Below are 23223 nucleotides of genomic sequence, written 5' to 3' on the forward strand. Positions count from 1 at the left end.
GCCCCTGGCAACCACCATTTGAGCTTCCATCTTTATAAATTTGACTACGCTGTATGTTGTGCTTAGTTACTCAGTTGTGCCTGACTCTTTGCGACCCCATGGACTGTAGCCCACCAGGGTTCTCTGTCCACGGGGATTCTGCAGGCAAGAATATTGCAGTGCGTTGCTGTTTCCTTCTCCAGGGGATCTTCCCAACTTGGGGATTGAACCCAGGTCTCCCACATTGCAGGTGGATTCTTTACCCTCTGAGCCACCAGGGACCTCATAAAGTAGAATCACATGATATTTGTCCTTTTGTATCTGGCTTATTGCATGTGGCATAATGTTCTCAAGGTTAACCTGTGTTGAAGAATCTATCAGAATTCCATTTTTTAAGGCTGAATAATATCCCATTGTACATATGTACCACATTTTGCTTATCCATTCATTTGGATTGTTTCTATCTTTTGGCTGTTGTGAATAATGCTGCTATGAAAATGGACACACAGATATCTCTCTGAACCTCTGCTTTGAATTCTTTGGGGCTATCTCCTAGAAGTGGCATTGCTGGATTATGGAAATTCTGTGCTTAGCTTTTTCAGACAACAGTGTATTGGCCATAGGGGCAGTAGTGCTGTTTGCATTCCCACCAGCAGTGTGCACAAGGGCTCCAGGTGTTCCACATCCCCACCAACACTTGTGATTCCCTGTTTCTGTTGTTGTTTTAATAATAACCATCCTAATGAATGTGAAGACGTATTTCATTGTGATTTCGATGTGCGTTTCTCTGATGATTGGTGATGTTGAACATCTTTTCATATATTTACTGGCCATTTATATATCTTCTTTGCTTTTTGCTTTTTTGATAGTATTGTTTACAGTATGAGTGTTAGATCACTTGCTGAAATTCACATATCCTGTGTCTCTAGCTTTTTATTGGTTAATATTCTAACAGTCAAAAAAAGGGAAAAAAATTAGCACTCTTCAAATCAGATGTTTGTTAATTGCTCAGTGTGCCTAGTATTTTTTTTGAAGTTGAAATACAAAGGTGAATAAGATATAACCTGTGTTGAAAAGGATCTCAGTGTTTCCTGAAAAAAAAAAAGTTCCTAAAGAAAATCTTCCTGGCTTCTAGTCGTCACTTTTCTCTAACTGAGTTAAACCAGTCTTGGTTTTCTGTGCTAGACTCTTACATGATGTTCAGAAGGAAATGGTGGGGGTGACCATTAGTGTCTGCCCCATGATTTCTGAGGCCTCAACGAGAAGACACAAACTGGGGTGGAATAATTGGAAGATTCGTTTACTCACATGTTTTGGATTGATTCTGGCTTTTAGAGGGGCCGTCGTTTTCTCTCTGCATGGATCTTTCTACTTGGTCTCTTTGCATAGACTTATTTCAGGCTTCCTTACAGCATGAGAGAAGGATGAAGGGATGGAAGGAGCGCAAGTGATTTGGAAGTCATGCAGTGCCAGATCTGCTGTGCTCTGTATCTTGAGGCAGTCAGTCATGAAGTCCTGCCCAGAGTCAAGGAGCTAAATATAAATGCGGTGTGATGAGGAGTGACAAGATGCTAGAAGATCATATGGGACTGGAAATACTATCATGATTATTTAGAAAATAAAATTTCCTTTAGCAGCTTGGTACTAGGCTAACCAGTCTATGATTTTAACCATTTTTTAAAGTTAAGTTAACATTTGACTTCATATCACTCCCATTTTCCATTTCAGTATTTCTTAACGATTACAAGATCAATGGTTATATTTCATGTGTTAGCTCTTGGGATTTAATTCATCTGGCCAGGAGTCCTAAGTGCATTTGGAATGCTAAGTAATGTCTTATAATTTGCCCGCTTTTTTCCCCCCAGTTCTCTCAAATCAATATTTGTTCTGTCTTTTTTAGTCTGATAATCATTCTCTTTGACAAACTAGTTGAGCAATCTGCTTTGCACTCTGTCATCCATTAACATAAAATTGTCAACCCCAGTTAGGAAGCTTTCTTTCCCTGAGTACAATCTTAAAAGCCCCTTTTTGTTGTCCTTAACATTTTTGCAAGCCTCAGCTCATTCTGGGTTTTAGTCTCCTGATTCTTCCGATCAAATTATGCCATTGTTCTCTGATTGTCCTTTGTTATGAGGCTCTTCTTCTGCCTTTTATATTTATCTTGTTAGTCTGAGTTGATCTAGAGTGGTGTCTAGCCAGTTTTCTTGGTTTCTTTAGACATTCTATTTTTTTTTAATACTGTGACCATTTTTTAACAGAGTTTTTTTTACAGAGACATTTATTACACTTACTGTTGTGACCATTTTTATTACATAGACATTATTTATTACACTTATTATTGTGACCATTTTTATTACGTAGACATTATTTATTACACTTATTATTGTGACCATTTTTATTATATAGAATTTCTTTTCATGATCTTTTCAATCTGCTGGAATTCCTTTCCTTTGGAGTGTGGATTATGTAGTCTGATTATGCTCAACATTCTCTATCTAAGCTGACTTTCCAGGATGAATGTTAACTTTATCCAAAGATGCCTGTTCTTTCCATTTCTCTCTTGAGCAAGAGAACTAGGTCCAGATTATATAAGTATTGGTTATCCTTCTAAGGAAAAGCATTGGCAGGCAGACAGATGAGAACATGATTTTTAAAAGGGTTTGATGACGGAGTGTTTCAAAACACCTGTGGATTTAAGAAATATATACTAAATCCAGCAAAATTAGATTTTAAATATGAGATAAGTAATTTACTAGGGAATGAACGATATGCTCAATTTGGATATTTTTGGTTATATGATAATAAAGTTCATGGATGACTATGTTATATGAAACAGTAGATAAATAAAACTCAAGTTTTCTTCTACTTCTGTCTTACTACTGGAGGAAAGGAAGGACCCAGATGGTTGTATTCTAGTGTTTATTTTCTAACTGTATGCAACTGTAACTGATGTTTTTGACCCGTGTTCTTTCTTTTATGAAAGGAATTTGAGTCTTAATTTCTCATCTCTGTTAGTGATGCAGTCTAGAAAGGGGGGGGGGGATTCTTAAATAAATCATTTTTTTGCTTTTAAACTGGAGAGTGGAAACACAGGAATATGAAAGCTGTTTGGTTTTGCTTTGTGATAAATAGTTGCCTATTTCCAAAGTAGTTTATATTTTCTTTTCCAAGGTAGATTCTCTACAATGGTGTCCTTTATTCCTCTTATAAATTGCCTTTGTGTGTTTCTTTTCAGCTGGTCTCTTCCCATGGCGATGTCCATTTGCCACCGTGGCACTGGTATTGCCTTGAGTGCAGGTATGTATGTGTGTTTTTTTCTGCATATGAACATACAAACACATACACACGTTATTTCTTTGAAAAACTTTGCTATTTCTGTGGCTCTTGATAGTGCCTCCTTTGCAACTCAGCAGCTTGATTTAGAGAAAACGATAAGTCCATTGAAGCTTATTGTTTATTCATTTCTTTAACTGTTAATTATGAGTTCCCACAAAGCTCAGGTTCTTTTCTTAACCAGTTTTTTTTTTTCTTTTTAAAAAATTTTTCTTATTTTTTCTTATCCAGTTTTTAAACTATTCCTAGCATGTCCTGATATTATATTTATTGACATTACAGAGAACAGATAACAAAAATATAATGGAGATAGCCTGGCTGACTGAACATTGACCAAACACAGTCCAAGGTTAATCATCAACCTTATTCTTTCAGAAAATCTGTTTTAACACCCATTTTTCGTCACCTGGAATTGATCAAGTACAGAAATACTAACTCATTCTCCATTCTCAAAAGACCCTGGTAACCAACCACAATTTCTGTTTGTTTATTTATATAATATGAAATACAGCTGCAGCATTTGTTTTTCATAGTATCCTTTGGGGTCCCTCCTAGTCTTCCATAGAGTATGTTTTTACTGAAGTGGTTATCAACAGGACTAGTGGCTCACGTATAGGGATCCTGCATTTAGGAAGCTACTGCTGAGACCTTGGAGAAATTATCTAAAACTTAAGTCTGTGATTCAAAATTAGATTAGTTTTGTTGGTAATCAAGTGAGGATAGGAACTCCTATCTTAAGATCCAATGTTATTATTCCTGTGTTACCTTTTCTTTGATTGGTAAAGTAATAACAGAATCCAGGTATAAGGATGATTGGTGTTGTCTGAGAATCTGTACAGTTTCTGATTTTTAACGTACTTGCACGTAAATAATAGGATAAATTTTAGGATTAGCCTATTCTAACTATAAATTCATAGTTACTTTATTTTTTCTTAGAATCTTATAACTTATAGATTGATGCTTTTTGCTTAGTTTGGTGGTGTTTATGAACAGATTCAGTCCTGAAAATCATTGGAAGGACAAGAACAATTTATTTATTAGGCTATAGTTTCAATTATTGGGCTTCCCAGGTGGCTCAGTGGTAGAGTATCCACCTCCTATTGTGGGAGACGTGGGTTTGATCCCTGGGTTGGCAAGATCCCCTGGATCTTGAATGGCAACCCATTCTAGTATTCTTGCCTGAAAAATTCCATGGATAGAGGGGCGCAGCTGGCTATAGTCCATGAGGTTGCATAGAGTAGGACAGGACTGAGTATGCACATAGTTCCATTGTTATCTCAGTATATTTATCGCTGCTGAATGAAAAAAGAGGGTATTGACTCGTAGACTATAGTGTAAAGAAATATTAGTTTACTACGTATGGCTAAAGTTGTATGTATTTTTTTCACAGCTGAACTTAATAATTTTTTTTTTCTGTTTTTACCCCTTTGAATGATCTTGTATTTTTTAGCATGTATACCCTTCTTCCCAAACCTTTCCCCTTAATTCCGTAACAGTAGCTGATTGCTGTAAAATAGTAGTTACCATGTTTCCCTTAAATTCTGATAGTCCCTACTTCAAAACTGGAACAGATTTTTGCTAGGTGGATGATTTAGGCAACTTAGTTACCTCTCTAAGCCTCTGTTAATTCCTTGTTTTAAAATATTAATAATGCCTATTCCAGAGTTGATGGGATTTCAAGAAACTACACTCTGGATGTTGACTTAGGAAAACAGGGATGAGAAGCACGATAAATTTGATAGCAATAGTCTCTTGGAAGATGGTGTGTACTGGACCAAATGACGAGAAGAATTGGATCATTTGACCTGAAATGAAGTCAGTCCCAGCAGCTGTGATCATTGCAATCTTGTGGCACTCCTCCAGTCTATTTTTCACACAACAGCAAGAACAATAAAAATCTCTTGAAGATAAATTGAATCAAGTCACACTTAGGATCTTCCTCTTACAGTATTTGCCTTTGCGCTTATATTAAAATTCAACTGTCCACCGTGACCTAAAATGCTCTACCTGATCTGGCCCTTGCCTAAGTCATCCTGCCATTTCTCCCCTTGCTTACTCTATTCTGGCCCCACTTGTCTTTGAATTCTTTGGAACAGGTAAAACTCTTTCTCATACCAGAGTCATTGCATGTTTTATTCCCTTGATCTGAAGTGCCAACTCCTGCCTCTTGCTACAGAGTGTGTGGTTAGTTCCTTCTTATTTCATAGATCTCCACAAAATTGGCAGCTCAAAGTATACTTTACTTACCACCATATCTAAAGTAGTAGCTCTGGTTTGTTTCTAGTTCTGTTATTAGTTTTCAGTTTCACAACACTGTTCCTTCATAGTTCTTATTGGACTGTTTCTTCACACCTTTTTATAAATCTCTTTCATTAGACTGTAAACTCTTCAGAGAGTAGGACCTGCATCTACCTTATTTACCATTCATATCCTCTAGCACTCAGTGGGTGCTTCTATGAGTGTCTTAGTCACTCAGTCGTGCCCAGCTCTGCAACTCCATGGACCATACCCTGCCAGGCTCCTCTGTCCATGGTAAGAATATTGTCGTGAGTAGCCATTACCTTTTCCAAGGAATCTTCCCAACCCAGGGATCAAACCTGGGTCTCCTTAATTGCAGGCGGGTTCTTTACCTTCTCAGCCACCAGTGAAGCCCAGTAATGGAAACTATTAACCTAATAAACAAACTGCTCTTGTCCTTCCAATGATTTTTAGGCTAAATGAATGCAACCATGTCAGTCACTTTGCTTATGGTGGTCAGTTTAGAAATGTTTGCTCCTCCTCAGTCAGTTCAGTCGCTCAGTCATGTCCGACTCTGCGACCCCATGAACCGCACACTCCAGGCCTCCCTGTCCATCACCAACTCCCAGAGTCCACCCAAACCCATGTCCATTGAGTTGGTGATGAGATCCAACCATTTCATCCTCTGTTGTCCCTTTCTCTTCCTGCCCTCAATCTTTCCCAGCATCAGGGTCTTTTCAAATGAGTCAGCTTTCCGCATCAGGTGGCCAAAGTATTGGAGTTTCAGCTTCAACATCAGTCCTTCCAGTGAACACCCAGGACTGATCTCCTTTAGGATGGACTAGGTTGGATCTCCTTGCAGTCTCCTTGGGACTCTCAAGAGTCTTCTCCAACACCACAGTTCAAAAGCATCAATTCTTTGGCACTCAGCTTTCTTTATAGTCCAACTCTCATATCCATACATGACCACTGGAAAAACCATAGCCTTGACTAGATGGATGTTTGTTGACAAAATAATGTCTGCTTTTAAATATGCTTTCTAGGTTGGTCATAACTTTCCTTCCAAGGAGTAAGCGTCTTTTAATTTCATGGCTGCAGTCACCATCTGCAGTGATTTTGGAGCCCAGAAAAATAAAGTCAGCCACTATTTCCACTGTTTCCACATCTGTTTGCCATGAAGTGATGGGACCAGATGCCATGATCTTAGTTTTCTGAATGTGGCGCTTTAAGCCAACTCTTGACTCTCCTCTTTCACTTTCATCAAGAGGCTCTTTAGTTCTTCTTCACTTTCTGCCATAAGAGTGGTGTCATCTGCATACCTGAGGTTATTGATATTTCTCCTGGCAATCTTAAGTCCAGTTTGTGCTTCTTCCAGCCCAGCGTTTTTCATGATGTACTCTGCATATGAGTTAAATGAGCAGGGTGACAATATATAGCCTTGACGTACTCCTTTTCCTATTTGGAGCCAGTTCCTCCTAACTTCTAATTAATCCTCTCTCATGCATTAGAAATTGGATAGTGATAAAAGCGTCTACCCTCAAGGGTAAAAGAGTCTAAGGAATAAGACAAACAAGTATTTGTAATGCACTGGGATAATTTTTTAATAGAGATACGAGGTCCCAGAAATGAGACCAACTCTGCAGGAGTTGGAGATCTTGAAAGAAGAACGGGTGGGAGAATTCATGAAACGGAGGTAGAGGAGGGTGTTCCGACAGAGAAGCCACCGGATGCAAAGGCACAGGGTTTGCAAAGCATCCAGAATCTTCGATGATGATAAGTAGATCTGCTTGTTTAACAGCTGTGTTACGAAAGTGGCAGAAGATAAGGTTAGATAATGATAACTAGATCCACTTGTTCAAGAGTTGTGTTATGGAAAAAGTGGCAAAAGATAAGGCTGGGAAGTGTCCTGGACTGTAAAGGACTTTGACCGCTGTGTCCAGAAGTTGGAACTTGATCCCATAAGAAATCAAAAAAGCTTTACATTCTCATTTGTTTCAGTAACAGAACAAACTGGGCTAGACAAATCCATGATTAGGTGTTTATTCATACTGTAGAGATTTTGTGGCTGATACTCTGAAGAGCATGTTGAACTAAAAAAGCATGATGATACTAGTTTGACTTTAAATAGAATTTATTGAGGAAGAACTTTACAAGCAGTTCTTTAAAAGATGGAAAAAGAAGCCAGTAACACTTTTCCATGCTTAGGTTCTGTAAGGGATTAAAATACTTGTGATTTTTCATAGCAACAGTGTAAAAACCCAGGTGAAATTAGGTAAATTCCTTGAAAATGGCAGGTAGCTGAAGCTGCAATGTGAATAAGACTGGGAAAGGGTAATCAAAATGCAAAGTACAGCAATGAAATGAATGAATGCCGAACAACAGATATGTTAGAAGAACACAGCTGTAAATAAATTGTACAGTTAACTTGAATGGGAAGAAGAATGGTCCTGAATGTTCTGGATAGTCTTTAAAAATAGGTCAGATTGAAAACCAGAACTTCAGTGAGAGGTCACTTGACTGTGTAGGCAAACCTGCTCAGGTAGTCACTCTTTTCTAGAAAAGCCAAAGAACCGCCAGATTATAAAGTGACTAATGGAACTCTGAGATCCCTGTTTTGTTTTTCTGGGCTTTTCCTGAGATGGGGCATGAGTTACTGATTCTCAGATGTGATGTGTTACACCCTGGTCATTCCCAACTGAGACAGTGTAGAGAAAAAGCACAAACTTTGGATATTTCTGAGTTCAGTTCCAACTTTGTCACTAACTAGCTACTATCTCATCACTTCCTTTTCTGCTTATAATGCCTAGCTAGGACTTTGAGAATTATATATATAAAGTTGCAGTGGTAAACCAGGGTTCCCATGACCGCTTCCTCAGTTTTGATACTTTACTAGAAGAGCTCACCATAACTCAGGAAGACTCTTTATTTAGACATACTGGTTTTCAAAATAAAATAAAAACCAATGGAGGAGATAACACAGGGTAAGGTATACAGGAACGGTGAGGAAAGTGTGTGTGAAGCTTCCATGCCCTCTCTGGGTACACCACCCTCTTAGAACATCCTTGTGTTCAGTAACCTAGAAGCTGTCCAAATCCTATAGTTTATGGTGGCTTCAGTGCCTAGGCAAGATTGATTAATCATTGGCCATTGGTCATTAGCTCGATCACCAGCCACTCCCAGGCGTGTGTATGTAGTGAGAGGAAGTGGGGAGTAGACAGGGAAGGGGAGGGATGTATGGGACTAAAAGTCCCAATCCTCAAATTATGCTTTGATCTTCCTGGCAGCTAGCCCCCATCCTGAAGCTGTCTAGGTGCCCCCAGCTTCCAGCCATCTCATTAGTATACAAAAGACTCTGACTCCAAGAGTTTGGGAACTGTGTACCAGGATTTGGGGAAAAGACCACATGTGTATTTCTTATTGTGTCACAGCTTCAAACAGAATATCAGTCAGTTAATTCAGTCACAGGTTGGCCAAAGCTCTCTCTTTACAAATGAAAAGTATGTGAGAAGAAATTAAGTATGGAATTTCCCAAGTCCTCTTCTTAATGTTTGGTTTACTGGGAAGCAGAAAATAGACTGTCCTCCTAGAACCTGTTCTAACAGCTAAACAATTTAAATTGGGAAAACAAAGACATTGACTGTCCCATCTAATCACTAAGAAAAATTAAATAGTGCTTTCTATTGACTGCCAAGACCAACTGCAGCCTACTTCTCTGCAATTACGTGCTGCAACACAAAGAACTGTGCAGATTGTCAGTAAATCCTGTTGGCACTTCCAGAAGCCATTGTAAATTTTGATACTTCTTCCCAGTAAACCCCTGTAGATATCACTGCAAAAGAAAATGAAAATATCTAAAAGGGCCTTGGTGAATCTGTTCAAATGATGATTAAAACTCAGGTTGGCAGCACCTGATTGTTGTTTTATCTAAAGTGTTGTTAAACTAATCTCATGATATACTCTGCCTGTCTGCCCCCCCTGCAGCCTCTAGGGTGTGGGGTGGCAGGAGTATTCATGCCCTGAGGGAAAGCAAAACATTTCTGAGAAGTATTTTCTAGTATCTAGGGTCTTCCTGGGCCAGGGGTTGAACCTGTGTCCTTTGCATTGGTAGCTAGATTCTTAACCACTGGATCACCAGGAAAGTCCTGGAATCTTTTTTCTAATATTTTCCATTTAAATTCATTTGGATGCAGAACCCAGGGGTATGGAGCACTAACTGTATATAGCCTTCTAGTGGGTGTGAAGTGGCTTCTCATAGTTTTGATTTGCATTTCCCGAGTGACTAATGGTATTGAGCATCTTTTCATATACTTATGGACCTTTTACTTCTTTGGAGAGAGACTTATTCACATCCTCTGCCCATTTTTAAATTAGGTTGCCTTTGTATTGTTGAGCTGTAAGGGTCTTTAATATATTCTGTATTCAAGTCCCTTATCAGACATAACAATGTGCAAAAATTTTCTCTCATTGTAGATGTTGTCTTTTTACTTTCTTGTTGGCATTGCTTGTAGCACAAAATTTTTTTATTTTTTTCCATAGTATTTGTTGATTTATCAGCACAAATTATTCCTTATTCCATTATTCTTATGTCATAGTTTCATAGTTCAGATTACAGTTCAGTGACAAAACTTCCATGGAACTCAACCTAAAGAAATTCTTTACATTGTGAAATCACTTTGCACTCTGAAAGATACCAGCCTTCCTCATCTCCTCAAAAATCGTTCATGGAATCATAATTTCTGTAGTAGTCTGCATATGCTTGCTTTCTTGCTTCAGCCACAGCAAACTTATAGAAAGCTGCACCCCCGGAATATAGTGAACGCTCCAACAATCTGAAGTTTAGCCACGGTAATTATTCTCAGCATCAGCGTTCTTCCAGACTAACGGAGAAATGGATGGCCCCAAAAGGTGTTTAGTTTTGATGAACTCCAGTTTGTTGCTTCTGGTTTGGTGTCGTATCTAAGAAACCACTGCTGATCCAAAGTCCTAAAGATTTACTCCTGTTTTTTTTTTGGCTTTAAGGTTTTGAGTCTTACATTTAGGTCTCTGATTCATTTTGAGTTAAATTTTTGTGGGTAGAGATTTGATTGATTAAAAAAATTTTTTTTCAGTCTTTTCCTTGAACTGAGTATACTGTTTTTATTTTTTCTTACTGAGATGATACAGATACAGCAGAGGTGACGTCTAAAGTGGTGGGTAAAGTTTTTATGGAGGGCAATGTTGGATGAGGATTAAGATGCTAAAATATATATTGTAAATTTAACAGACTGGAGTCAGATTCCATGGAACCTTTCTCCTACACATGTGAACATTAGTTTAAATCTTCCCCATTTTAAATTGGTTTAGAATTGTGTGAAGTGCTAGGGGCTGTCATAGAAACAAGTTTTATGTGTTTTATTGGTTGTAGCTGATGGACCGCTGTGATGGGCTTACTTTGTTTCTCCTCAGGAGTCTCTCTTTTTGGCTTGTCGGCCCTCTTGGTCCCTGGGAGCTTTGAGTCTCATTTGGAATTTGTGAAGTCCCTGTGTTTGGGGCCAGCACTGATCCACACAGCCAAATTTGCACTTGTCTTCCCTCTCATGTATCACACCTGGAATGGGATCCGACACTTGGTAAGTTAATTGCAGACCTGTACATTTTCTAGGTGAAAGGAATGGAGAGGCTCAGGATTCTCGTCCCTGGTTTGGGTTTAGTACTGTTCTTAAAGTTAGTTGTGCTGGATGTTTGCTCAAGGGCCTCTTGGACAAAGCTAAACTAGATTGCTTGGGCCCTGCCAGGCAGCACAGCTGGTGATGTAGCTGTGCACTGGACATAGACCTGGCAGATGCTTTCAGGGTCTCCGTGAACTCTTCCAGTTTTAAGAGGGTCATTACTAAAAGAGACCCCTGAAGCCAGGCCACATATCTGGCATAGAAGGCATATTTATCAGACAGAAATTGTTACCTGTTATGTCAGGCACTGTTGTAGACATTGGAGGTTCATTTATGAACTAGTTACTGCTTTCAGTCTTAATCTTCCCATCAAGTCAGAGTGACAAATCTGGAGTCAAGTATACTGATTATTATTAACTTGATATTGGATTATATTAACTGCTTTTGTTTTTTATTTGTTTTGAACTATTAGAATAGGACCAGCTTCAACAAGAAACCGAGTCTCTAGGATCTCAGTATTGGGTTTAGAAATCTTTTGACAGCCTAAACTCTGTCCAAGTTGCCTCCTACATGAGCTTGGGGTCAGTTCAAACTGGTGTCCCCTTCTTTTTTTTAAGGAATCAAACCTGCCCCAGCTCAGGGATCAATCTCTCCTACAGCACTTTAAGGTTGATATTTTGTGGTCTCCCTACCCCTGGTCTTGCTTCCTTTGTCAGGAAGATAATTACAGCTTCCTTCTTTATCCTTTTCCATTCTCTCTCACCCTGAGCCATCTGTTAGTTGGATGTTGTTGCCTTAATTTGACCTTTTGTAACTTCCACATTAGAGCTTAGAGACAAGCACTTTGTGAATTTTAGTCTGGTCCAATAGACAGTTTAATGGAATCAGAAAAGTGAGAGACTAAATGACCTATTAAATTAAGTGTATCTATAACTGTTCCCTGGGGCAGTGTTCAGTTTGATTCAAAATGACTTCACTTCCCTCAGGGGAAGGGGAGAGAGAGGGAGAGCATTTCCATTAATGACTTCTTATTCCACGGAACAAAGCTCTCCAATAAAATCAGCTGATCAGCTTCCTCTGTTGGCATCCTGGCTCAGGCGGGGACTTGCCATATATTTGCTTTTGTCTCAGAGTGGGAGGAGGGAAGGGGAAGAGATTTTATAAAATGTCAGAACTCAGTCAGGGCTTTTCTTAAGCCCTTAAATCTGCTTTTGTTTGTTCTTCTAGCAAGTCCTAGCTCTGAGTGTGGGACAGGATTTTGTTCTTTGTGACAGTCCATAGTTCTTGCACTCTGAGCTTGACAGTTGTGCTGCCAGAAGATCTAACAAGGCTCTATCCCCTGGTGGTCTGGTGGCTAGGATTCCTGGTTTTCATCCAGGCTATCCAGGTTCAGTTCCTGGGAAGAGAGCTAAGATCTTTCTCTAGGACTGCTCACTGCTGTCTCTCCAAGATCACATCCAGAACTTTCCCTGTATATTCATATTCATGTAAATGCGTATCTACCCTTACATTAAAAGAAAAAAAAAATCTAATGGAGTGGAGGGTAGAATTGATGAAAGAGAGTAGGAAGTGACAGGGTCTCTGATATGCTAGAGAATATCCCCCTATCACCACCACCCAGTAGGACTCAACTTTTCTGTAAAGCATTGTACCTTTATTTTTTTGAAACATTGTGCCCCATGAATAGTATGAAAAGGCAAAAAGATATGACACTGAAAGATGAACTCCCCAGGTTGGTAGGTGCCCAATACGCTACTGGAGAAGAGGGTAGAAATAACTCCAGAAAGAATGAAGAGACAGAGCCAAAGCAAAAACAACACCCAGCTGTAGGTGAGACTGGTGATGGAAGTAAAGTCCGTTGCTGTAAAGAACAATACTGGACTGTTAGGTCCATGAATCAAGGTAAATTAGAAGTGGTCAAACAGGAGATGGCAAAAGTAAAGATCGACATTTCAGGAATCAGTGAACTAAAATGGACTGGAATGGGTGAATTTAATTCAAATGACCATTATACTTCCTACTGTGGGCAAGAATCCCTTAGAAGAAATGGAATAGCCCTCATGTCAACCAAAGAGTCCGAAATGCAGTACTTGGATGCAGTCTCAAAAATGACAGAATGATCTCTTCATTTCCAAGGCAAACCATTCAGTATCACAGTAATCCAAGTCTATGCCCCAACCAGTAATGCTGAAGAAGCTGAAGTTGAACCGTTCTATGAAGACCTACAAGACCTTCTAGAATTAACACACGAAAAAGATGTCCTTTTCATCATAGGGGACTGGAATGCAAAAGTAGGAATTGAAGAGATACTTTGAGTAATAGGCAAATTTGGCCTTGGAGTACAAAATGAAGCAGGGCAAAGGCTAACAGAGTTTTGTCAAGAGAACGCACTGGTCATAGCAAACACCTTCTTCCAATAACTTAAGAGAAGACTCTACACATGGACATCGCCAGATGGTCAATACCAAAATCAGATTGATTCTATTCTTTGCAGCCAAAGATGGAGAAGCTCTATACAGTCAGCAAACACAAGACCGGGAGCTGACTGTGGCTCAGATTATGAACTCATTACCAAATTCAGACTTTAATTGAAGAAAGTGGGAAAACCACTAGACCATTCAGGTATGACCTAAATCAAATCCCCATGATTATACAGTGGAAGTGAGAAATAGATTTAAGGGACTAGATCTGATAAGACAGAGTGCCTGATGAACTATGGATGGAGATTCATGACATAGTACAGGAGACAGGGATCAAGACCATCCCCAAGGAAAAGAAATGCAAAAAAGCAAAATGGCTGTCTGGGGAGGCCTTACAAATAGCTGAGAAAAGAAGAGAAGCTAAAGGCAAAGGAGAAAAGGAAAGATATACCCATCTGAATGCAGAGCTCCAAAGAATAGCAAGAAGAGATAAGAAAGCCTAAATGATCAGTGCAAAGATATAGAGGAAAACAATAGACTGGGAAAGGCTAGAGATCTTGATCTCTTCAAGAAAATTGGAGATACCAGGGGAACATTCATGCAAAGATGAGCACAATAAAGGACAGAAACCATGTGGACCTAACAGAAGCAGAAGATATTAAGAAGAGGTGGCAAGAATACACAGGAGAACTGTACAAAAGGGATCTTCATGACCCAGATAACCACGATGGTGTGATCACTCACCTAGTGCCAGACATCCTGGAGTGCAAAGTCAAGTGGGCCTTAGGAAGCATCACTATCAACAAAGCTAGTGCAGGTGATGGAATAGTTGGGCTACTTAAAATCCTAAAAGATGATGCTGTGAAAGGGCTGTACTCAATATGCCAGCAAATTTGGAAAACTCAGCAGTGGCCACAGGACTGGAAAAGGTCAGTTTTCATTCCAATCCACAAGAAAGGCAATGCCAAAGAACGTTCAAATTACTGCACAATTGCATTCATCTCACACGCAAGCAAAGTAATGCTCAAAATTCTCCAAGCCAGGCTTCAGTAGTACATGAACCAAGAACTTCCAGATGTTCAAACTGGATTTAGGAAAGGCAGGGGAACCAGAGATCAAATTGCCAACATCCATTGGATCATCAAAAAAGCGAGAGAGTTCCAGAAAAACATCTACTTCTGCTTCATTGACTATGTCAAAGTCTTTGTGTGGATCACAGCAAACTGTGGAAAATTCTGAAAGAGATGGGAATACCAGACCACTTGACCGGCCTCCTGAGAAATCTGCATGCAGGTCAAGAAACAATAGTTAGAATCAGACATGAACAATAGACTGGTTCCAAATTGTAGAAGGAGTATGTCACAGCTGTATATTGTCGCCCTGTTTATTTAACTTATATGTAGAGTACATCATGTGAAATGCTGGGCTGGATGAAGCACAAGCTGGAATCAGAATTTCTGGGAGAAACATCAGTAACCTCAGACAGGCAGATGACACCACTCCTATGGCAGAAAGTGAAGAGGAACTAAAGAGCCTCTTGATGAAAGTGAAAGAAAAGAGTGAAGAAGCTGGCTTAAAACTCAATGTTCAGAAAACTAAGATCATGGCATCTGATCCCATCACTTCATGACAAATAGATGGGGAAACAGTGGAAACAGTTAGAGGCTATTTTCTTGGGCTCCAGAATCACTGCAGATGGTGACTGCTGCCATGAAATTAAAAGATGCTTGCTCCTTGGAAGAAAAGCTATGACCAACCTAGACAGCATATTAAAAAGTAGAGACATTACTTCCCCAACAAAGGTCTGTCTAGTCGAAGCTATGGTTTTTCCAATAGTCGTGTATAGATGTGAGAGTTGGACCATAAAGAAAGCTGAGCACTAAATAATTGATGCTTTTGAACTGTGGTGTTGGAGAAGACTCTTGAGAGTCCCTTGGACTGAAAGGAGATCCAACCAGTCTATCATAAAGGAAGTCATTCCTGAATATTCATTGAAAGGAGTAATCCTGAAGCTGAAACTCCAATACTTGGGGCCACCTGATGCGAAGAACTGACTCATTTCCCACCCTGATGCTGAAAAAGATTGAAGGTGGGAGAAGGGGACGACAGAGGATGAGATGGTTGGATGGCATCACTGACTTGATGGATATGAGTTTGAGCAAGCTTTGGTAGTTGGTGATGGACAGGGAGGCCTGGCATCCTGCAGGCCATGGGGCTGCAAAGAGTTGGACTCGACTGAGCAACTGAACTGCACTGTTCTTTTATAAGCAAGCAACTGTTTATCTTTTTGACTCCTAATCTTATCTAGGTAGAAGCTGTTTGACACCTGAGGTAGGGACATCTTCTCATCTTGAGTTTCTTCCAGGCTCTAATTTTTCTCTGAAGCATTCTTTAAGTGTGGGCTTATTTGTGTTGATGCAGTCATGTGTGGAAAGTGTGAAACCTGAAGACTCTGCTTTTGCCCTAGGAGAGCTTTTAGAATACGATACGTTGATATCCCTAGGGCACAAGAGAGTCTAAATCAGTGTTTTTAAAACTGTGTTTTTTGACTCAGTGGGTAGAAAATGTATTTAGTGGGTTGCTACCAACAAAAAAGAACTTTAAATAGAATATACCATACAGAATATAACACAGAAGGTGTTGATAAATATTGCATATTGTTTCATGAGCTTTTATATATAAAATATATATACACAGACATTGGGTACTAACCAAAAAGATATTTCTTAGTGGTGGGGGCATGTCACCAGTCAAAACAAAATTGAGTCTAGATCCCAAGAGTAGTGTTTTCTTTGGCCATGCCTTGAGTCATGTGGGATTATTTCCCCACCAGGGATTGAACCGCCTGCATTTAAAATGTGGAGTCTTAACCGCTGGACCACCAGGGAATTCCCCAAAGAGTATTTTGTAAAAAAATACTAGTCCAATATTTGTCCAATGGACAAATGTTGCTTCCCAAAGAGGATTCAGAGGTTGACTATATCTAAAAAACCATGTATTATATCCCCATTTTGGAGATTAATAGTGTGCATTAGTAAATTGTTTGAGAAGTCTTGTATTTAAACAGTTGCCAAATTTATTTGACCTCAGAACTTTTTTTTCCCACATGTATCGCCTTTTAACATTCTGAGAAACTAGTTTTTGGAGAAACACACTTCGGAAAACCTTGATCTGGTTTTGTTGTCACAAGGGAAAGTTTTATCTATTTAGTCTGAAAGTTCTTACATATAGGGACTGAGGATCAATTCCCTTTACTGTCATTGGGATAAGAGGGTGGCAGGTACTGTATTGTGGGTTTCAAGGAGGGTGAAGGTCACAAATAAGGGAGAAGTGCTTTTCTCTAGAATCATGCTGAGAGAAATTACCTGTTTCTAAGTTGAGTTCTTTTCTGAGAAAGGAGCTATGAGAGTGACCAGGACCCTGATTGCTGAAATTTTTTTTTCTTATTTTTACAGATGTGGGACCTAGGAAAAGGCCTGACGATTTCCCAGCTACACCAGTCTGGAGTGGCTGTCCTGGTTCTTACTGTGTTGTCCTCTGTAGGGCTGGCAGCCATGTGAAGAGCTGAAGTTCCCAGTGTCATCATCCTACAAATTATCACATTGACCTGTCTTCCTGTTTGTTACTCTTGTCTTTGGCCAGGGCAAAGTTACTCTCGTTTGTTTAGACCCTTCTTTGCTTGCAGATCCCCTTGGAGCTCAGCAGTAGAGTACCTTACAGAACCATAACGGTGGAAAAGGGTCCAGTTTTCCCCTTATTTTTAAGGATGGAATGACTGCAAAAACTCCCCTTTCTTGCCCCCGGCTTGCAGCCTACTCTGGGCTTGGGAGCCTTCTTTCTCTCTCCATGTTAGGCCTTGATTTATGCTGAGGGTCAGCCTTTGGCTCCTTCTTCCTGAGACAGTGGAAACAATGCCAGCTCTGTGGCCTCTGCCATGGGGACTGGGAGTGGGGATTCGGGTGCCACTGCCTGTGGGTTGCTGGCTCAAAGGACAATTCTGTCCATTGGTCAGAGCCCAGGGTCTTTAGCACCCACACAATGTGACTGGAAGGAGAGGGGGTGGGGGTGGAGGAGAATTAGACTGTCCCAGCTAGCAGGAGATAAAAAGAGTTAAGTTGGCTCTTGGAGCAGGTCTTGGGGAGAAGATATATAGATTTTGATGCAAGAAGAAAATCCAGAAAATTATTGTTGACTCCATTACGGGTTATTTCTTTTCCTTGTGTTTCCAGAAAAACCAAACCTCTTACTGTCATGTTTTCTAATCCAGAATCACGTGACATCTTTTTCTGAAACTGAATTAAAATTATTATTTTGCCTTTGACTCTCGTTGATACTTTGAGAACTGGGGAGGAGGAGCCAGTTTCCTCCCTGCCCCGTCTGGTCTCCCTCTGGTCTCCTCCTCTCAGGTGCTTGCGTCTCCCAATCCTACCTTCCTCAGGAGGGAAGCAAATTGTCCTTTTAAGTGAGCACTGGAAAAATTATCAGGGAATCAAACGAAAGTAGCTAGGGATTTAATATGCAGAAACCTCAGAGAAGAAAGCAGGAGAAAGGAAGTTAAGCTGTGGAGAGCTTTTAGTTTGTTATAAACTCCAGAATCCCACTGAGAACGGATTATAAGCCCCAAGGTACAGTTCAGCAAGTTAGAATCCAGTGGAACAATGGAGGGGATGGCCAAGGGACCATGAGCTAAGTATGTAAATCAGGGGAGGGGAGAGTGGAGGGTAGAAAGAGATTGTTGGAAACCTGGCAGACAGTTATGGTGTTAGGAGAAAACTTGCTACTTTCCTAATCCATATAGGCCAGGCTTTCGGGTCCCTAGCTCCCTGTGGCGGGAGTGCTGTTTTGGTGGTCTCTAGAAATGCTGGGGTGACTGATCTCCTTAGTGTGTCACTCTGAGTTGCTCACCAGCCAGTTAAAGCTTTGGGTTGGAGAGAAGTAGCAGTGCCTGTGATTGGTGTCAGTTAGAGAGGAAGACCTTGCTTGGCTGCCTCATCAGTCTTCATCCCAGCTCCCAGTACTCCTTGGCTTTAAGTGATGATCACGTCTCCCTTTTTGCTATACTGGCTCCGAGAAGTCTTCAGAGCCTTCTCCAGCACACACCAAGGGCTTCCCTTGTGGCCTAAACAATAAAGAATCTGCCTGCCATGCAGGAGACCTGCGTTCAGTCCATGGGTCGGAAAGGTCCCCTGGAGAAGGGCATGCTAACCCATTCCAGTATTCTTGCCTGGAGAATCCCATGGACAGAGGAGCCTGGTGGGCTTCAGTCCACGGAGTCGCAAAGAATTGGACAGGACTGAGCGACTAACACGCTTTCCAGTGCACACCACGTGTCCTCTGTACTTGTCCTCAGAGTGAGGCATCCATGCACACAAGGGTATTAGAACTGGGAAAGGTTTGGCAAGTGCATTAAATGTAACAGCCAGTGCCAGGAAGTTGCAGAACAGGGATAAAGACAAACAGAAATGAGAGGCTGGGAAATGGATAGGGGACTTTTTTGGTGGCTTAAATCATTCAGGTGCTTGGGTCAGGGGAGGGGCAGAGTGGTCATGTATGTAATTCTGCCTCAACTTTACTTGCCTGTTGCCCTTTTTCTTTGTCTCATCACTTCTGTAGCTTCAGTTTTCAAGTTACATTTGTATTTTTGCTTAAGTTTTGCTTTTACCACTCTTAGTTCCCCTGTGTGTTCTCTCATATCAGATATGATCTGTTAGACAAGGGTCATGTCTCTTAGCCTGGCATCCTGTTGCTTTTCTTCCCCACCTCCAAGTGCACGTACACCTGCTCTACTCTAAATGGTTGTACTTCTGACTTTGAAGTTGTAGTTCATGCTCGGGGTGAAAAGTGAGGGGGGTATTTATTTCCTCCAACCCTTCTAATTATGGGTTAAAAGAGGCGGCCAGGGTGACCTGGGGTGGCCTTGGCCTGCAGCAGCTTAGAGCAGGGCTTGGTATCCCAGCCAGAGATTGAGGCTGGGCCGCAGCAGTGAAAGCACCAAATCCTAGCTACGAGACCAGTGGTCAGTGGCAAGGGCCCTGGCCTCTTGACTTTGCAGAAAAGAACTCCCACAAAGAAAGTAGTGAAGCAAGTAAGGTATTTATTAAGAGGAAAAAGAGTATAATACATGTGGATAGGCACACAGGCAGACTATCCCAGACTTGCGCCCTTGAAGCGGTTTGAATTATGAGTTATTTCTTGTTAGTGTCCTTTAGCCAATCATTTTTGTCTGGTTCACAGTCCATATGTGGTATATCAGGATTCTCTCAGGTGAGTGCACACATCTCTTAGCCAAGGTGGATTCTACTGAAGAGGCGTTATGGGTAGAGCATCCCTTGACATTGCTCCCTGCTTTGCCTGCAAGGAGCCTTTCTGCGCATGTGTGGTTGGGGAGGTCTGACTCCCAGAGTGAGAAATAAGTAGTTTGAACAGGGCCCAGCCTCCTCCCTTAATTGTCCTGCTATTGTCTTGGAGTGGAGTTTCAGTTTATAGGGAATGAATCTCCAATCGCTTTACCTTGGGGGAGTGAGGTGGGGGGTTCCCATCTACCTCCTACCTAAAGAGCTGAAGACAAAAATTTCAAGTCAGTAAAAGATTCAACATACAGTGTTACTAACACAAAATTGTAAAGCAACTATATTCCAATAACAAAAAAAGTTTATTTTACAAATTTGCCTTTATTCCCATCTGTAATTTCTCTGATTAGGGGGGGGTCTTCCTCAAGCCACTTGGTACCTTAGTCCCTTACGGAGTTGCAGGTTTGCATTTCTGGACCTCAGCTAGATTACGGCCTGCGTGGGGCAAACACGGGCTGCCAGGTGGGCACTTTGGAGAGTAGAGTGGGCTTTGGGGACCTGGAGTGTGACCTGCAGAGGGATGTGAGCTTTGGAGTTGATCTGGGGAATTGAGATTTGAGGCTGGGGAGTTTGGGATTATGGTGGGACTTGGTGCTTGTTGTACAGTCTTTGTGATAGACTTCCTGAGCTGCTTCTGACTGTCTGGATCATGGGGCTGTCAGGGGTAGAACAGAAAAGACGATTATGTTTCCAGTTAGGCCTGGATCATTCTCAATCCATCTCAATTCTAAATCCCCTTCTCCCCATCCCATTGGCAAGAAGTCAGGTTTCAAATATGAGTTAAATTGGTAACCATTAACCTCCCCTTTGAGATCAGATCATTTTGTACTGTGTGAAGGAGGAGATGGGTGGGGTGGATAAGATGTGCTTAGCTTATCACTTCAGGCCCCAGAGGTTGCTTAAGGACTACACAGGATAAGACAGAATTGGTTAAAGGTTCCCCCTGCTGGGATTGTGGTAGTATAACAATAGACATTTCTGAGGTTGAAAAGCAAATAGGATTGAGGTTAAGTGGGAGAAATAAGATACCTTGCCGAAGATTTCAGGACGCAACCCATTGGAGGCCTTAAGTAAATCAGGATTTTTCTGTATCCATTTGGTGAGGGAGGCAGCACCAGCAGCTGTACGGGAGGTCAGGGTTGCCCGAGCAGGGGGTACCTTCAGAGGCATTTGCCAGGTGCCCATGAAGGAGCCCCAAGGACTTGCCTAAATGGAAAAAGACGGGATTCCTCAACAGGGCTTCTCACTCACAGTAACTGGCCTATTGGCAGGTCTGTTCTGTTTGTTAGTTGCATCTTTTTACCTTTGGGATTGTCACGAAACAAGATTGAAAGCATAACTTCCCCAATCTCTTCCCCTTTCTCATTTAGGTTGCCCTAATTTTTTAATCCCCTTTACCTCCACTGGCTTAAATTCTACATCCTTCGCCTAAGTTTGGCCGGGTACCCACTATATAAATATTATCACCTGAAGGTGTTCATTTTATACCAATCATTCATCAATTTAAGGAGTTCTGGGTGTTAAACTTATCCTGTTGGCTGGAAGTTTGGGAGCACTCTTGTTACAATGTGAATTAGGTTGCACTTTAATCTTCCAAGTAGTGCCTGCAGGAGATTACAAGTCTTCCCTCTGTTACTCCAGGTCTATGCCTTGGTTCTTTAACTTTCTAGATGAGAATGGAGATGAATGTCTCACCTTGGAACGGGGCACTGAAGGCAACAGATGACCACGATCATTGGCAATAATCTGAGTGTAGCCTTCATGGGACGAAATCCTCTGGGGTAGAGGTAGAGAGAAAAGTGCTTGTGAAGATGGAGTGGAAAAGTGGGAGAAAGTATCTGTACGGCTTAAATTTGAATTAAGGGCTGAGGGAGAGGAGGCTATGGGAATGCAAAGAATGCTGAAAGAGTTTAGGTGCCAGTGAATTACACAGAGTATGACGTAAAGAGGGTGCACTGAAGCTGGAATACCTCTTTTGTTGGCTTTGCAAGAGACCAGTTCTGCAGATACTTGGGTGAGAAAGGTTTTTCGTACTGTGGAGAGAAAGATAAGAATCCCTGAGACTCAAAGGTCCCAAGCCCAGGAAATGATAGGTAGACACAGTTCTTTAGATTTGAAGACCAAAGGAATGAACAACCATGCTAAGTAAGCTTTTAACTCACTGCAGAGAGGACGTAAGTCGTTTTGTCTGTGTGCTGTCCAACATGAAGCCACTAGCCATGTGTGGCTCTTGAGCCCTGGAAATGTGACCAGTCCAAATTGAGGTGCTTTGTATGTACAGCCAGCCCTTGAACATCATGGGTTTGAACTATGCAAGTTAACTTACAGATTTTTTTCAAAAAATATGTACTATATTACTACATGATCAATAGTTGGTTGAATCTGTGAATGTGGAACCCTGGATATGGAGGGCTGACTGTTAAGTTAGATGCAGATTTTCAATTGTGTGGGGATCTGTGCCCTAATCCCTGCCTTGTTCAAGGGTCAGCTATATAAAGAATACTGGATTTTGAAGATTTAGTACCAAAAAAAGGGAATGTGAAACATCTAATTATAATTTAAAATATTGATTAAATGTTAGAAATATTTTGGACTTACCAGGCTAAATTAAATATATTATTAAAATTAACTTTTTCTTTTAAATGTTTCTCATGTAGCTACCAACCCACTCCAGTACTCTTGTCTGGAAAATCCCATGGATGGAGGAGCCTGGTAGGCTGCGGTCCATGGGGTTGCGAAGAGTCAGACACGACTGAGTGACTTCACTTTCACTTTTCACTTTCATGCATTGGAGAAGGAAATGGCAACCCACTCCTGTGTTCTTGCCTGGAGAATCCCAGGGATGGCGGAGCCTGGTGGGCTGCCATCTGTGGGGTCACAGAGAGTCGGACACGACTGAGGTGACAGCAGCAACAGCAGCATGCAGCTACTAAAAATTTGAAGTTACATCTGTGATTCACATTATCTTTTTATTATAGTGCTGGTCTAGACCAGGGTCAGCAAACTCTGGCCCATGGGCCAAATCCATCCTCCTGTCTGTTTTGAGATGGCCTGAGAAAGCTAAGAACTGTTCTTAATAGATGAAAATTTGCAGTTGATTTGATAAAAGGGAACACTAAATTTATATCCCAATTAAGCAAAAATATTTTCTCATCCTATAAGAATTTCATTCTTTTCATTAATAATATAAAAAATTATACTGTTATTATATTTTGAATTTTGTCAAAAATTTTATGGAAAATGTTTTCTCTCATA

General features: G+C 40.9%; 3 protein-coding genes across 10 annotated transcripts in view; 1 reads left to right on the forward strand and 2 right to left on the reverse strand.

The window, feature by feature from the left end:
* SDHC (succinate dehydrogenase complex subunit C) overlaps positions 1-17939 on the forward strand; it is a 30405-nt gene extending 12466 nt beyond the window's left edge. Inside the window, exons 4-6 of the mRNA XM_004002697.4 lie at positions 3215-3276; positions 10996-11159; positions 17074-17939. Of these exons, the coding sequence (XP_004002746.1) occupies positions 3215-3276; positions 10996-11159; positions 17074-17178 (331 nt within the window). The 3' untranslated portion in view covers positions 17179-17939. The remainder of the gene's footprint in view (positions 1-3214; positions 3277-10995; positions 11160-17073) is intronic.
* LOC114110816 (cytochrome c oxidase subunit 6C) lies at positions 700-10390 on the reverse strand (the record flags this gene model as incomplete). The annotated part of the gene is given in 2 exon segments (XM_027962236.3): positions 700-10263; positions 10265-10390. Coding segments are annotated over 2 exon segments (171 nt in total), but the record flags the coding sequence as incomplete, so codon positions are not given.
* A 1753-nt stretch (positions 17940-19692) lies between the features above and the next one.
* Positions 19693-23223, reverse strand: part of CFAP126 (cilia and flagella associated protein 126) — a 28189-nt gene continuing 24658 nt past the window's right edge. For all 8 annotated transcript variants that reach the window (XM_060415506.1, XM_060415510.1, XM_004002700.6 and 5 more), the window contains 4 exons: positions 21939-22001; positions 21664-21744; positions 20998-21174; positions 19693-20623 (listed from right to left, as the gene is read on the reverse strand). In XM_060415506.1, the coding sequence (XP_060271489.1) occupies positions 20357-20623; positions 20998-21174; positions 21664-21744; positions 21939-22001 (588 nt within the window). In that variant the 3' untranslated portion in view covers positions 19693-20356. The remainder of the gene's footprint in view (positions 20624-20997; positions 21175-21663; positions 21745-21938; positions 22002-23223) is intronic.

The sequence above is a fragment of the Ovis aries genome, chromosome 1 (genome assembly GCF_016772045.2).
Source record: "Ovis aries strain OAR_USU_Benz2616 breed Rambouillet chromosome 1, ARS-UI_Ramb_v3.0, whole genome shotgun sequence".
NCBI lineage: Eukaryota > Metazoa > Chordata > Mammalia > Artiodactyla > Bovidae > Ovis > Ovis aries.